This window comes from Tiliqua scincoides, chromosome 6 (genome assembly GCF_035046505.1).
Source record: "Tiliqua scincoides isolate rTilSci1 chromosome 6, rTilSci1.hap2, whole genome shotgun sequence".
NCBI lineage: Eukaryota > Metazoa > Chordata > Lepidosauria > Squamata > Scincidae > Tiliqua > Tiliqua scincoides.
This window is the reverse complement of record NC_089826.1, coordinates 5,238,036-5,254,899: the sequence shown is the minus strand read 5'-3', so window position 1 is coordinate 5,254,899 and position 16,864 is coordinate 5,238,036. Positions and strand designations below refer to the sequence as shown.

The 16,864-nt window shown below is 42.7% G+C and overlaps 1 protein-coding gene across 1 annotated transcript in view; it reads right to left on the bottom strand.

The window, feature by feature from the left end:
- CTNNA2 (catenin alpha 2) overlaps window positions 1-16,864 on the bottom strand; it is a 459,234-nt gene that overhangs the window by 13,486 nt on the left and 428,884 nt on the right. Inside the window, exons 14-15 of the mRNA XM_066632254.1 lie at window positions 16,478-16,612; window positions 4,750-4,893 (exon numbers count right to left, since the gene is read on the bottom strand). Of these exons, the coding sequence (XP_066488351.1) occupies window positions 4,750-4,893; window positions 16,478-16,612 (279 nt within the window). The remainder of the gene's footprint in view (window positions 1-4,749; window positions 4,894-16,477; window positions 16,613-16,864) is intronic.

The following is a 16,864-nucleotide window of genomic DNA, read 5'->3' as shown; positions in this document are numbered from 1 at the left end:
GGAATATCCATCCATCTGCCCACCTGCCCACCATAGGTGCAAGGCACAGAGCTCTCCATCCTCAATGCATCTTCAATGAAGACAGGTTTGTTGATTTTGATTAAGCTCATTTTCACGTAAGCATGGGTAGGATTACATTCATCATAGGTTTGGACAGGAGCCTATCAACGGTCGTCCATCTCCCAAGTCCCTATTCCCACGCCAGTTCTGCTGCCAGCAGATGAAAGTGAGCCCATGAGGAACAACTGTTTGTGTACACAGATTAATGATAATTTTAAAAAGCACGCTGAGTGCGTGAAAGGCACCTTCCCTTAAGTAACACAGAAAGCCAGACACGAGGAGAGAAAATGAAGGCGAGCAGACAAACATTTCCCTTCTAGTGTTGCATCTGCCTAGATTGGTTTTCTAGGTCTACTTCCAGTAGCTTGCAGTAGCTCAAGGCCTATAAAAGGCCTTGCACAAAGCAAGGACAGCCTTTCCTTCGCTGCCGCTGCTGCGTCACAGAGGTGAAACAGCAAGTAGTGGAGGGAACCAGCTCAGGTGAGAGGTCGAACAGTCATCCTCACACTGAGAGCAGCTGCGTTGGGCCAGCACGGGCTCCAGCCTGGAGGGCCGGAGGCTCATTGGCGATTGGGGGCTCCATGCAGGCCGAACTGGGAGCCCCTGAGGGATACAAGTTTGGGCACCCCTGAGCTAGAAGAAGACTGGAGCACTGCAGGAGGGTGGGATCCATGGGCTCAGGCAGTCTACTCTTCCAGCTTGCTACTCAGAGCTACGGGTTGAAGCCCAATGCATGGGTGGGCTGGTCCACCTTGCCAGGCAACCAAGTCACCAAGGACCAGGGCAGGGCCTATTTGGACACTGTGTCAATTGACAGGAGCCTTGTCTGAGAATTTCACCCTTGTTGGAGGGACAGGGGAGTGAATGTTTCATCAGTCATATTCAGAACACACACAGAGAGAGAGCGAGAGAGAGATGACCAAGTTTTTTGATGCAACCAATAGGCCTCCCTGTCTTTCAGTGCCCTCTCCCACAATGCCAGAGGAGGCCCCAAGCAGAAGCACTGGTAAGATTTAAATACATGAGAGGAACAAACTCTCTGCCAGCCTAGAGGCAGACATTCTCACATGACACTTCTCCTGGCCTCTCCGTGCGAGAGCTTTGACATCTTGACAGCTGTAATAGGTACCCAAGAGGCAGAACAAGAGAGAGAAGAGAAGAGAAAAACCTCTGTGGTCTGTCTAGTCTTTATTAAAATGCTGACAGATCTATGGAACAGCTAGTAATAGAAGGAAGCAAGAAGAATAATAATAATGCAAGCTATGTATGCTACTCAAATCAAGAGTTGAGCTTAAATAAATAATAAACAATTTGTGAGAAAAAAACACAAAAGGTCAGGAAATCCCATCTTCTCTCACTGCAATCTTAAAGCAGAAGAAGTGGGCACCTGAAATCACTGAGCCAAACTACCAGTTATGACAATAGCAATGATGCTTTTTAATGTGCAGTGGGTCCTCTTTATCCGTGGGCTTGGAATTTGTGGGTTTGACACACCACTGGTTCCAAACCTGCATTAGGTGAGCCCACATAACACCTCCAGGCACAACTAGAAGTGCCTCTTGGTCACTTGGTCCGGAGGTGTTCTGAGGCGTAGGGTGGCCGCATATGGAAGGCACTTCTGGTCACGTCCAGATGTCCTCTGTGACCCCATGCATCTCAATATCTGTAGGTTCAGTATCTACGGAGGGTTCAGAAATGGACCCCCCATGGATACCGAGGTCCGATTACTGGTTTCTTCTTTTTAGGATGCTGCTGCTTTTTAGGATGCAGCTCAAAGTGATCAAAAAGCAAGCTGCCCACAAAAGATAAAACAGCGGTGTTTGCCACATTGTGGAACTGAATGGACTGGCCTGTTTAGAGCCACACAAGCAACAACCAACCCGGTTTATCTCCATCTTTTAAAGAAATAAATAGAATTGAAATACAGTATATTCATTCAAGCTTCAATGAGAATCTGGACAGGCTTGCATTCGATGTCCACTCAGAAGTAATCCAATTGCGTTCAGTGGGGGATACCCCCAGGAAAGTGTGGATAGGATTGCACCCTCATTTTGGTTCTCCCACAGCTCACGCTTCCACTCAATACCAAGAAGTCAGCTCCTAATGGGACTAAACTGGCTTAATTTTGAATTCTTCCCATTAATAAGATTTATAAACCAAGACCCGGAGAAATGCATTACTAACAAGGAACTAAGTGAAGAATTTGGAGGAGGCATCTGAAAGCATCTCTAACTTGACCATCAGCCATTCCTCCCATTTTGCCCCAAAATTCAACAGCACTTTTCTCTCGTGCTGCAGGCAATTCCTTTGAGTACAGTCTGGCTAGAAGGAACTGCCTGTCTCCTCTTTGAGTGCCTTAGAGATGGGGGCATCTTCAAACATGTGGTTGGAACAGCCTGCCCCAGAATTCCTAGCTGTTTGTCCTTCCCTCCAAAGGTAAGATTTCTGTTTGTTCAATGCTTAGAAATCTAATACAACATAATGTAGGCTAATAAAAGATAAAATCTTTACTAAATACTGCAAAAAAAAAAAAATGCCCTTATAAAATAGTGCATTCAGGGTGGATTTACAGAACCACATTTTGTGTAAGGAGTACCATTTTCCACGATAGCCTGCCTTGGTTGCTGGAAATTTCTGTCACATGGAAAGCATTATGGGAAAGACATTTTATCATATACTAACGACGTCTGTGCTTAGTGTTAATTCGTCATGCAAAACTCATAGCAGTATAATTTATATGCAATAGGGATAGTACACATTTTGTCTCTCCTAGAAAGATAAATGCAATCAGCATCACAATAATTAGTCATATTGATTAATAACATAATTGAAAAAGGAAACAAACGGTTAGCTACAATTTCAACAGCCATCGGTATGGTGACCAAATGGTGAGAATCAACAAGTCTACCTTAAAGGTGCTTCCAGGCATGGTGGGTTGCAAGTGTCAGATGTTCTGAACCTTATGAACAGGCCTTTTGCAGACTATGCCAGATGCCATGCTTTTGGCTACTAGTCCAAATGAACCAGTAGAGATAGCATAGAACAAATCATGGTCCATAGCATCATCATCCACTTCACGCCAGGATGAGGGATGTGCAGACAGATACACAAAACATGGAGGAAAAAAAGTTCACTAGCATTATCAACACTTTTTGCTCCCTTCACATGTTTTGGGACTTCAAAAATTGGCCATGAAATGACTCTTTAGGTGAAAGTTGATGGCCATTTAGAGATGAAAGGACCCCAAGCTTGGGGGGGGGGGGAGAACTGTTTTTGCTTTCTTTTAAAAATTCTTAGATGATTCACTCAGACAATTTAAAATATGTGTCAGCATTTTACCTTAGGAGATATTTGGTGACAGCTGTTCCTAGTGTTAGATCATAAACAGCCACTTGACTAGAGCAGTGACCATGTCCTAAAAGTATCTTTTCACCCTTTCCAATGTTGTGTGTTATGTCTACACTTAGTGGGAGAAGCTGCTCCCTGGACTCAACAGTACTATGGGTGATCAGGTACTCACAGATCAATGCTTCAACCACTGGCTGCAAGCAACTTATTTAAAAGGCCACAAATACTCAGAATTCTGATGATTATGTATATGCAGAGGTTCTCCAAACTTTTCAGTATGAGGGCCACATTGCATATTTTACACATTTTTTGTGGGCTGGAAAAAAAATCAGTTTTATATATGAATGAATGAAATTTGAAATGAATGGATACATTTTAGTTGGATCTTTTATGTAAGCAGCAGGATATGTTCCAGAACAAAAGAAAAATGTGACAATAACAAAGAAACAAGGCCATGCTTAAACTGAGAAATGATATATAATGAATAAAAATGTCAAACATTAGTAAATGCTCTGACAAAAAAAAATGCTGCAGGCTGGATAAAAACTTGATATGTGCTGAATGTGGCCCCTACGCTGTAGTTTGGAGACCTCTAATCTACAGAAAGGCCTTGAGATATACAGTCGGCCTGCATCGTATGAGAGGGTTATATTCTGAGGTTGGCATGTAAACCAAAATCTCATTTAATGTAAATTCTGTTAAAGCCAGCTAATATGTACTGTCTCTTTAAGAACTAAAAGGACATTAAGAGAGACACACAGGACTGAGGGCACAGCAGCTTCATTTTCCTATCTCCTGACTCCAGGGTAAAAACAGAGCTAAGAGGCTCCAGGGCTGACTCCAGGGTAAAAACAGAGTAAGAGGAAGGCAGGTGAAGTTGTCTGCACTAAAAGTGTTGGTTTTCTCTGTCTCTTTTGGGGACACACACACCAAGTGTTACACCTGAATTCCTACAAGTTGGCCACCAACAACTTGGAACACCAACTGTACTCAGAGAAAGTCTGTATGGACCTTCACTTTACAAAGCTAAGAATGAAAACACTTTCACATCATTTTTGGGCCACAGTCACCAGATTTGAGAAGTCAGTGATGAGTAGCTATATCGCTTCCTTGCTCTTGGGTACAGAAAGTAACGTGACAATCACCCCCATATTTACAGGCAACATGTAAAGAAGCTCCAGCATCACCATTTCCCCGAGACAAAAGCAAAACTGGCTATTTTTTATAATTGCTGGACCCATCTCTGGCTGCACAGAGCACCTCTCCACCCCCCTCCCCCTGCAACCAAAACCATTTAAGCTCATATGGAATCGCAGATAGATTAGAAACGAAGTCACTCACCATGGAAGAATCACCACCTCCGTTTGCAAGCGTAGCTCCTTCAGCACAGGTAGGTAGGTGGGTAGAAAGTTGACTAGCCCTGCCCCCATCTATGCCATCACACTCTACCTCATAAAAGGTAGTGAAAGTGCTCTGAACTCCAGTCTGATTTCCGAGAGATACAGAAAAGAGAGAGTGAGAGAGAGAGCAAGAGAAATATTGTGCCCTATTGCAGAGGGGAGGACAAATGGGGCTGGCCAGGGGAAGGGAGGGGAGGGGAGGGGAGAACGTGTGCTGAAAGAGCTAGGCTCGACAAAGTAGTCAGGGACTCTTCGGCGATGAGTAACCCTGCTTTGTTATTCCTCTGTCTTGCTCCCTTAGCACAGGTAAGCCAAGCACACCCAGCTTGCTAACAGGGTGACTTGTAGGACCTGACCTAGAATTAAGTCGTGTCGAAACAGCTGATGAATTAAAAGGTCTGATTTTCTGTGACTGATGTAAGGAAAGTTCTACCCTGAACCAATCTTGTTAGCAACAGGTTACGTCCAAAGTATACAACAGTGTCACTCTGGTACACACTGCAGTGAAATGTTGCCTCCTGTCCGTTTAACCAGAGAAAAGACAGCAGTGAATGCTAGAGAGGAAGGTTGGAGCCAAGTGCAATTCAGAGATAAAGGAGAGGACTGTAGGCTGGACCACCATAATACTTAAGGGAACTCTAACTACAAGAAGGGGGATTGTTTGTACCAACAATTTACAGGGCACCAGATATGGTGGCCAAGAGTTTTTCTAGATGTGAGGTGTGAAAACTGCCAGTATGTTGAGGGCATAAATGATGGACATACATGAATTTACAAAGCACACTTGAAACATCCAGGAGATGTCAGCCAAAGGACACAAAGTTGATTTCTTTTTAGTCTAGCAATTTGGTCCAGTCACATTTCACTAGAACAAAAATGTATTTCCTCCAAGAAATATACATTTCCTTACAAAACAGAAGGGAAGTTTGCAACCTTGTTTCACATTTTCTTCAATTGAATTGCATGGTAGTTTTACATATTTTAAGCAGGTTTCAGGGTGCATCTCATGGGTAGATTTCAAGTACTGTACATTGTCTATACAATTCTATTAGTATCCATGGGGGAATGGACTCGGGCTACTATCCAGAAGTCTGTTCCCTACCTACCTGGATAATCTTGACATCTTCACCTACAACACTGATGCTATTTTCAATTCAGTTGCTTGGAAATTGTTCATGCTTGGAAAAGTTTGAGGAACTCTTGATGCAAGTTTTGCTATTTAGTCACCCTTTTTACAGGGTTCATCAGCCCTCTGAATTTGCCCATTAACATATATTACTATTTATATAGATCTTTTTTTTTTACCATAGCTTTATCTCAGCTACAGTTTGGCATTTTTACTCCAGAGGCCTTACTTTTCTGCTTATCCTGAAGAGGTCTCAAACCCCGAACACATAATAATGTATATAATGCTAGATTTCTTTGAGAAGGGACCCTCATTGGTCATGTGAATTAATTGCATCTTGGAGATGAGCTGGCACTCCAGGAACCCAGTGCAAACTCGCAGATGCGTCAGTTATGGCATAGATTTAAAGTGGTCTGACTACTAATTATGTACATGTATCATATAAGTAGAGGTGTTTGAAAATGGTGTTAATTACTTTACTCAGACGTAAGACCATTGTGTTCAGTAAGACCTAGGTTGTAATCCTATCTTGCTCACCAGAAACAAACACCTCTAGATATAAGTTATGTCTCAGCTTATGGAGGGGGGGATCACATTTCTACCCTTTGTGTATGATGGATAAAACTATAGTTCTGCAGGTTGATGGGGAGAAAGTCATTCTCTGTTATGGCAATGTCTTGAACAAAATGGGGGTCTCATGCCTTTATTTCTCTTCTTAAGTAATTTCTGCTCAACGCAGCATATCTGCAACAGGGATCAAATGTGTAGGCAGAAATGGGTTAAACTAACTTGAGCTTTCCTCCTCAGTGTTATACTTTAGTTTGAATTAAAGGTCAAGAAAACATACACCAAGGAGCAACTAGGTTATGCCGCTGGCTTCTTGGGTTAGAAAGCTTCCTAAAGCTTGGTTAGACAAGCTTCTGTTTCCCCTAAATCTTGAAGCATCCCTTCCACTCCTTTGGGGGCAATTTATTGAAGTCTGTATGAAAACTAATTTGTTTCTGGGGATCGGATTAAAAAGAGACTTTAAGAATACATTGTGCATGTGCAGAGACTAATTTTCTATTCTGAGCAGGAGAAAAAAAAATTCAGAGCAGTGATGTCTGTCACAGATTTGTAAAGAATGCTCTGAGCTACCAAGCTTCATATCTCGAAGTCAAAAAATATTACTGTTGGTGGCAGCGCTAATTTGGCCTTTTGCCTCTACCTCTGTGCCACTCACTTCTGTGTTTTAAAAGCTAGCATACTGTTGGGGTTAAAGAGATATTAAGTAACGGTAGCTGGCAGAGCTTTACTAGATTAAAGCAAAGACGCATTTGGTACAGTACCCTAAACTGATTGGAAAAGATCTGAAGAGGTTTCAGTACTGGTTAGCGATGATAAGGCCACAGCTGACAGTCTGCCTGAGGTCCTTCAATATGGACACACTATTTGTTAAGACACAAGATGGATTTTAAGCACAGTAAGAAAGCTAGAGGGTAAGATTTAATGAATGAGACAGAGAGGGGGGCAGGAAGACAGTTTGGCTGTGTGGTGAGCCAAACATAAAAAAGTAACTGAAAGATTTGAAAGACGCAGTGTATTTCAGAATATGGGGAATACTCTACAGAATTATCTAGGAGTAAATCCAACTAACATCAGCAACAGGAATATTTTATCAAATTGCAGTAGCTAGAGAAAATTTAAAAAAAAATGTAAAGATAAACCTTCCATATTAAAGCAAATAGATGCAGATTTGTAATATGTAAGCAGGCTGTTAGACCCATGAATTATTTTGATGTCCTGAAACTAAATGACTGACCGACAATCCATTTGCTCAGTTCTGATTTCACATTTTAAAAAATTAGCTTGAACAGTGCAAGAATGGTCAGAATTTGGATGGATGTTAATAGATAGACTAGTGCTGATTTGGGCATCTAAAACGTTCAAATTTTTTTTTTAAACTATTTGAAGAATATAAGAAATGGTGGGATGGTGACTTGAAAGGAGCAAGTGCTGCCATATTTCAGTTAAGAAAGGTGAAAGGAAGGTGTGTTCCATTAAGAAAGACAAAAAAGCACCACACTGTTAAAGGCATCAAGAAGTCCAGGGGAAAAGACTTGAGACTTAAATGGTATTGTTTCTCCAAAATGATTTTTTGTTTTGTTTTTTAAACTTCAGAAGATTAGTTTTGGTTCATGGATCATGTCAAAATTCCTCTTTTTCATGGTGCAAAAATCTTTGACTTGCAGGCAAAACATTCAGTGGCAGATTGGCAAGGAAGCAAAAATTGTAGACTTGCAGCTCAGAGTTGGGGGCTGTAGTCTCAGGCGGTACATCAGAGGAATGACACTGACCTGCTGATAATGTAATCAAGTACCATCACATTGCAGGGGTCAGTCTGGTTGACCTTGAGCTCAGTCAGTTCCTTCTTCCCAACATGCTTTGAAAGCCTCCATTCTTAACCCCACAATTGCATGGTACTTCTTCTCCCCTCCCCCCAGTCAACTTTCCTCCAAACTAGTTCTCAACCTTTGGGTCTATTGTGTAGTCTACACACAAAGAAGAATCCTTTGACTTAAATATTGCACAAGAAAGCTTCTCTGCCTTTGTTTTGAAAGAGAGACCTTTGGAATGCAACTCGTTTACATTTAAGCAATTACAACATTGGTGTGTGTTTCAAGATACTTGAATGTCCTTGAAGGCAAGAGATCCTGTGGCCTAATGGTGATGCTTGCACACAGTTTCCCTGCCAGATGGCACTAGTCTACCCATGTTTCACTCTTGGGGGTTTGCCAGTTTTGCCACTTCCAGGAGGAAAAGGGAAGTCATTTGGCATTTACTTGGCAAATGGAAGAAGCTGTGGAAGAGGGTTTCTTTCTGTTATTGAAAAAGTGGATCTTCTCCCCAGTAGCATAGCTGGGGGGGCAGCACAGTAAGCCTTGCAGGCACCTCAATGCAATGTATAAGCAGTCTCTCCCACTCACCATCAGAGGTGTTTTTGGCAGTGACGGCAATGCGATGGCGAGTAGGAAGAGCAGCTTACACAATGCACTGAAGCACCTATAAGACTTACTGCACCTCCCCTATAGCTATGCTACTGCCTCTCCGCACCATTCTTCTTGTAGGCCAGGACAGTGATTTGGCCCTATTCTCAACACAGAGAATAGGCAAAGCTTGCAGACTGCATAAGGCTCCTGTAGATCTGGCATCCTGAACACAGGCATCATAAGCTATTTGATCAACACACCAGCACACTTTCAAGGAGTAGCCTCACAGGCACAACAGAGGAATTGCTTTCCCATTTTTATAAAAACAGATTTTAGGAAATGACTCACCATGACACAACAACCCTGCCCTCCTTCCAAAAACAGAATAGTTGTCATAATCTGATAAGATCCAGTGAATGTCTAAACGTCAAATGGGTTGACAACCATAGCCAAAATTAGATTAGGTTATTGACATATATATCTTATTTAGATGAATATAACTGCACCATTTTAAGTGGTCAACTGAACACCTGCACACGCAAACTGAATATAATACCATTTCTAAATAGAAGACATTAATTTTGTGATCGGTAGCTGTGTTTCAAAGACTGCGGCAACCATATGTGTAAAATGTTTCATGGATTCCTTTGCGAAAAAGGACACCATCATCCCCCCTCCCAACAGATGTGTTGACTTCAATGATTCCTATATAAAGGCAGAATGATTTATTGCTGATCCAGCTTAGTGATTTATTGCTGATTACCAGCTTTGGTGATCCCTACCAGGCCCTCACCAAAACCAATTTCTGCTACGTAATGACCACGTTTTGTTCATCATTCCTTTAACTAAACAATCAAACTATGAGGACATACTTGGGACTCCTGGTGATCTTGAATTAAAGAGGCATTTTGGGCAGTTTACCTTTTTTTGGCCGAACCTCTATAGTGCCTGACCCCTATAACCCTTGCTCAGTACCCAAGCTCAGTACCTCCCAAAATGCCTACTTGGGCAGTAGCATTTATGCAAAATACATTCACAAACAGCCCAGCCCTACCTAAATACCTGTGTGGCAATGCAGCTGCACTGACACAGCTTCTGCTATATTTTTGCAGGGGATTTTCTAATGCTGGAAGTCTCCTTGGAGTAAAGGGACATTTGTCCCAGAGTAGGCCCCAGCAGCCACTATGGAGAAACTCAGACCTGCGCGAGCTCAATCGCTAGGGCAAGTTCATGTTGTTTCAAGGAGGTGAATCAGGCTTGGGATGGGTACACTGCTGCCACTGATTCCACGCACCTTCTAGGCCTAATCTGCCCTCTCCCCCCACAACCGCAAGAGATCCTAGACATCATCAGAATTCCTTGCTGAACAATGGTGTATCCCACCCAGCACTGTCTTTCCAATAGCGGCTGACCAAATTGCTCTGGAAGCTTAAGAGCTGGCTATGAATGAAGGGGCCACCCACCCTCTGTTTGCCTCCATCTCCTGATAATAGAGGTACTCTTAGATGCTTATCTTCCCAGGCTTCCTGCTCTTCTCCTCTTCAGAGCAGCAAGACCAGCTTCTCCAGAACCAAGCAATGCCCCACAAGTTCCTCATTAACAGCCTGCCCTCTCAAACCATCAAAACCTTGCTCCCTGTCCACCAAAGGCCTGCAGGCTTCACCCAATCAGAATTCACAAAAACCACGGGGAACAGGTACCATTTCAGAAGACGTACAGCAGGGAGTTCCTTTTCTAAAATACTACCCGTTGCAACATGTGCTTGCAGAACCAGTGAACTTTTAATTCAGGATTGCTTTATTAATATGCAGATTTAAGCAATCAATAAAAAAAAAAACACAGCTCATCCAATTAATTGATTGAGATTTCCTGAATTGGGCACCATTATTACCAATGTTAGAGCCTGGCATGTCAGCCCAACCATAGCCCTTTCCAGATATAAATGAATGCAAGCACAGGAAAGAGGGGAACTGAGCCTGCTGGTCTTGCCCACCAGGCATTCATGGAGCCTAGACACAGACACACACAGGCTGCTTTACATGCAATCCAGGACCCTTCACACTCCATGCTCCTGTACATGCATATGCTTCATGCCAACAGTGTCTTTGACCACGTGGAAACTGAAAACAGGGCCCCTGCATATGACTGATCATCCTTCTCCACCTGCTCATTCATTACAAATAAATGGATAAAAAGGATTTTCATCACAAACACTGTAACACTTCCCCCTTGCTTGTTTATTTCTATCCGTACAACTTGCAAGTGTCAATTGACATTCCTTTCATACTACTGCTGTTTAAAGCAACGGGGAATTCCAGGAGAAAACCTTCCACTGCACTGGATCCTGAACAAAGATCCTACAGTATAAAAAAAAAAAAGGCCAAAAAATTGCTTTGTACCAAACACATCTATCTTCTTCTGATGGTATATAATGGTGTATAGTACAATTGTCCAACCAGAGCCCATGGTAGATGGTGGGCCACAAATGTCAAAACATACAATGGGTTTTCTGAGTGTTAAATCATTTGGGGGAGACCATGAGCACTGTACTGTATGCAAGTTTCTGAGCAATGGATTTTTTTTTCCATTTATATGCAAATAAAATGTGGTTTATTTGCAATTGGCTATCCAAGAGAGAATGAAGAACAAGATGGAAGCAGGAAGTAGGCAAGGAGGCTACAGATGAAGTGAAGTTGGAATCCAGATCTCTGGATAGTCCTGGAGCATACAGTACCCAGCACTTTGAAGCTCTGCAGCAAATTAATGACTGCCAGAAAGGTATTGTGCTCATGGGTGAGACCAAGATACTCCCCAAAAGGACAAGAAGCAGGCAAATCTTCCTGCCCCAATTTCACAGTGTAAAAGACCAATGGAAGGTGATACCAGTAACCTCTGGAGTTGGTCTTTGGCTTCCAACACACATCATTAATGGCAATGCCAAAGCTCGTTAGCCACAAGCATGGTGTTAGCATTGCTTTGGATTATGGCTGAATGGAAAAAAGAAAAGAAATGATAAAAAGACAGTGGTGATGAAAGTTCAGAAGCACAAATGCTAAAGACGACCAAACTGGGAATGCAGAAGTCAAGCAGTTTGGCTGCTTCGATTTCGTAGCATGTGATGTTATGCCAAGGACCACTTACACAAGCTGTTTCCGTTTCGGCCCAACGCCTGTTTCTGCTGCAATGCCAGAGCAAAGACAGAAATGGGGGGAAAAAAACACAAAGCACAACAGCCAAGCTGATGCATGTGCTGATTGGAGAAACTGATAAGAGGCAGGTGGAAGTGATAATAACTAATGAGAATGGGAAGCCTGTTATGCCAGCAGATAAAAGATCCAAGCCACATGAGAGCTAGAGGGATGAAGGAGAGCTGTTTCCACGGCTGTAAGAACATCAAGACTTTAAAGTTACAACACTCTGCAAGATGGAGCCTATTGGAAGGAAGAAACCAGGACATTTAAGCAGCTCCCGTTTTCGGATCACATGGATGATTCACCACAATCATTCCCAAATAAAACTCTAGCAAAATTCTCCTATTCTTCATCACAAACCCACCGGTTAGTATACATGAAGAAAATGGTGGTTGTTGTGACAGTGTGCATATGCTGCAAAGACCCATTGGCAAGAGGGTGCAGTGCACTCTGTACGGGGAGACACATTGTGGGAAGGCACGGCTGAAGGCTGGACCACTCAGCATCATGGCTATAGGGTAGCTTTTGACTCCATAATAATGCTATCCTACACTGTAATGTTATATCTTGCCCCCATAGGTACCATTCATTTACATGGGAAAAATTAAAAGGCTGCACGTGGGGGAACACTATCCATTCCTTCCTCTGGGTGATCCCAGTCCCTGAGAACCTTGTTTCAGTCTGCATATAGCTCCCTTCTTGGGCCTTGGGTGTAGAAAACTGTCTCCAACACTGAAATGAACAGAATGCCCCTTGCATTTGGGGAGGGCTAGGAGCTTGAACTGGGGTTTATCTGAGTAACACTGATTTATAAACTGATTTATAAACAGATAAACTGGGGTTTATCTGATTACACAAAGGGCCCAAGCTAATCGTGTACGGAGTTGTAATCTTCCAAAGTTTTCTCCTGTTGATTTTCTCTTACTCAAGTTTGGTTGGACAACCACATGAAACAGCATACTGAGTACGCTGCTACGATTGCCCAAATTCATACCCCAAAAGTTTTCCATCTGCTCAGCTACAGGGAACTGTGTTTTCAAAGGCTACGCTGCACAAACGGCTACGCCTCCATTTCTGTAAGACTCGCCAAAGCCTTTAGGGTTATTTGAAACAGAACTGAAGCTAATTTTGGCAGAAACACAATATTTGGTCAAGAAGAAAAAAAATGGCAAAATTACTGAATTTGAATTAAATGTTTCAAATTCTACTTTTGAAATTCTAATTTGAGGGATTTTTTTTTTTTTTTAAGAAAACAACTCAATGTGCTATTAAGGACTGTGCAGTCAGTAATACTAATAAGCAGTAATAATAAAATTGTTAAGGCAGGGATTCCCTTAGGGCACTGCGGTGCACACCATGGGATGCCCAATCACTCCTCCTACCTGTCCCTTCCCCAGGTGCTACCATCATGGATCTCAATAAATCTCACAAGATTTGAACACCACCAACTTGGACCTCATGAGACTTTGCGAGAGTCAATATGGTAACACCAGGCTCAGCCACGAAGGAGATATCACGTCTCCTAGCAGGGGTATCATGTCTCAGGTGAGTTTGGGAACTACTGTGTTAAGGCAATAAATAATACTTGCTAAATCTGGTCTTTAATTGCAACTTCTTTTTCCTCAACAACTCTAAAACCAACACTAGGTACAGTTGGGAAAAATTAAAATTAGGGGAATAAAAATTTGGATTTTTGAGTTCACATTAGGAGAATTTTCCTTGAGCATTACCCCCCAACTCTAAAAATAATTTTGCCTCTAACTTGAAGTTATATTTTATTGGTCATGAGCCTTAGCAGTCAAAAGAAGTTTTTATATGTTCAGTGTTATCTGGACACACTTTGGACACAATCCAGAGTTAAGCACCTTTAAGTCCCCATGTCTTTGGTTAAGGTTTTGCTTAAGGGCGCAATCCTAACCAACTTTCCAGCACTAGCATAGCTGTGCCAGTGGGGCATGTGCTGCATTCTGCAGTTGGGGGGGGAGGGGTAATCATGGAAGCCTCCTCAAGGTAGGGCAGTGTTTATTCCCTTACCTCGGAATTGCATTGCCCTTATGTCAGTGCTGGAAAATTGGTTAGGATTTAGACCTGACTCTCACATGAATATTAATGGGCCTTTAGGCAGCAAAACTCTACACACTTAACTTGGGATTAAGCCTACTGAATACAGTGAGATTTGCTTCTGATAGGCTGCATACCTGCTTAATAGACTTAAGCCTACTATAATTTGTTGTCAGGGTCCTGATCTTTGGAACATAACGGGCGAGGAACTGAATGGAATGAATATTCAGCACAGCTTGTTCTCTGGCTCTTTGATATATATGCTTAATCTAAGAAAATTTTATCCAAGCCAGTTTGAAGTATACGCATATTAAAGAGGGCAATGTACAAATTATCCAGCTTCAGAGATAAGCACTTTCTTCTGGATAATGCACAAATCATACAGTCCACACACATCGGGGATCATTATCCATGTCAGGTTAAACAGCATACAAATGAGCCTGAAAATATCAGGGGGAAAAATGGGATTTACAGATAGGGCTGTGCTGGGTGTTCACATCGATTTTGATTTCCAGATCAAAATAGTGTTTTAGGGAGTAGAGAAATATTGCTTGGGGGGTGGGGATATTGAAATAAACAATTGCTAGTCATTTTTTTTAAAGTTGTCCTATCATTAGGTTTTTGTCTGTGCGTCTTTGTCCCCAGTTTTCCCAGGTTAGGGCTTTTTCTCCTTCTTGTGAGTGATCTAGCAAATCTGGGATCCTGTATCAAACATGGTGATGTCTTGAAACTGCAGCAAATCAAACTGATCTCCCTGTGGGGAAATTAAGTCCACTGAGAAAAAAGATACTACTTCCATAAGTGACTGATTTTATCCACTTTCACAGCAAAACCTGGGATTGCTGGAGGGAGGGCCATTTTCAAACATTTCAGTGGAGCTTACTCCCAGGAAAATGCATACAGAATTGCAGCCTGTGTCATTTAAACATTATTCTGGACCAGTGACTGTTGTCTATGGAAAAGTGACTCCAACATGGAAAGGGTTCTAAACAGGTCACAGGATTGTGGCTTTTAGGGTGGAATGAAAGTTTGTGAACCATCCTGAAAATCTAGGAAGAGGTAAATGGCATGTGTTGATCACAAATTCCAGTTGGAAACTGGAGATGCCTCAAAAAGAGCATGCTTCCCTAATGTTCCAAAGTTGGTTTTTAGTTGTTAGTTTTAAAAAGAGGTGATTATTATTAGCTCATTCCAGTATGCGTAGGACCTTAAGTAAAGGCAATCTTATGACCCCTCCCTGCCTTAAGGACAAATTGGTCTTTGACACAGAGCTGCGGAGGTTTATGCTCCAAGGAAGGAAATTACTGCAACTCACAAAAGAGAGGGGATTTTATAAGGAGGCAATTTACAGAAAGATTCTGTATTATTTAGAGTTGGGCAGGGGCTTCCTAGATTAAGAAATGTCTTTTCCTTTATCAGGGAGGAGTTGAAACAAAGGGCTGGACAATCACATAACACCAGAACCCGGGGACATCCACTAAAATTGAGTGTTGGGAGAGTTAGAACAGGCAAAAGAAAATATTTCTTTACTCAGCATGTGGTTGGTCTGTGGAACTCTTTGCCACAGGATGTGGTGACGGCATCTGGCCTGGACGCCTTTAAAAGGGGATTGGACAAGTTTCTGGAGGAAAAACCCATTACGGGTTACAAGCCATGATGTGTATGTGCAACCTCCTGATTTTAGAAATGGGCTATGTCAGAAGGCCAGATGCAAGGGAGGGCACCAGGATGAGGTCTCTTGTGATCTGGTGTGCTCCCTGGGGCATTTGGTGGGCCGCTGTGAGATACAGGAAGCTGGACTAGATAGGCCTATGGCCTGATCCAGTGGGGCTGTTCTTATGTTCTTAACTACAATTCCCAGGAAGACTTGCAGGTCTCTTGTTACCTGGTGTGCTCCCTGGGGCATTTGGTGGGCCGCTGTGAGATACAGGAAGCTGGACTAGATGGGCCAATGGCCTGATCCAGTGGGGCTGTTCTTATGTTCTTAATCCAAGGTGCTCATAAAGTATACATGGACGTGGGATGGCTCAGGAGCTCAATCTGACCTTGCATAGTCCACAGTCCCAAGGACCTCCTCTAATTACGCACCTCAGTTGCTCACTCCTGTTTAATAAAACATGGCCCTGATCTTAACTGCTGATCAGGGCCACAAGATCTACGATCATGGTGGTTAACAGTTTTTTTTAAGGGTAAGAAACTGGCTTATGACAGCTGCAGCTTCAAAGTGTTACCACCGCATAAGGGGAAGGGAAGGGGGGCCCAGTCATTTTGCAAGTACAATCAGCAGGACATGCAAAAGGCACAGATCAGGATGTTGCTTACCCCGGATACGATGAGTTCTCCTCCCAAGTTTTGGACTTCTGCCTTCACCTTGCTGCAGATATTAAGCTGGTGGCAGTAAAGGGCAATGCGCTGGAGGTACGCTAACAGATCCTGCTTGCAGGCCGAATCGGGACACTACAGACAGCAAGAGAGGTAAACAACAAGGATTTGATTTTGGTTTAGGTGCTTATTATGCAAGGAAGAATTAGCTGTTTCGCAGACACCATAGGAGAAGCATTTGTTTTTGGCTATGCATTTAACAAGGACCGGTTTTCTTCTGTAGTTCAAGACTGTGAATTAAATTACAGTGGGACCCACAGGCTAAAATAAGAATGCCACCAGAACTGTTTGTCAGTTACCTGATGAGCTGTAAAGCAGACAGAGTAA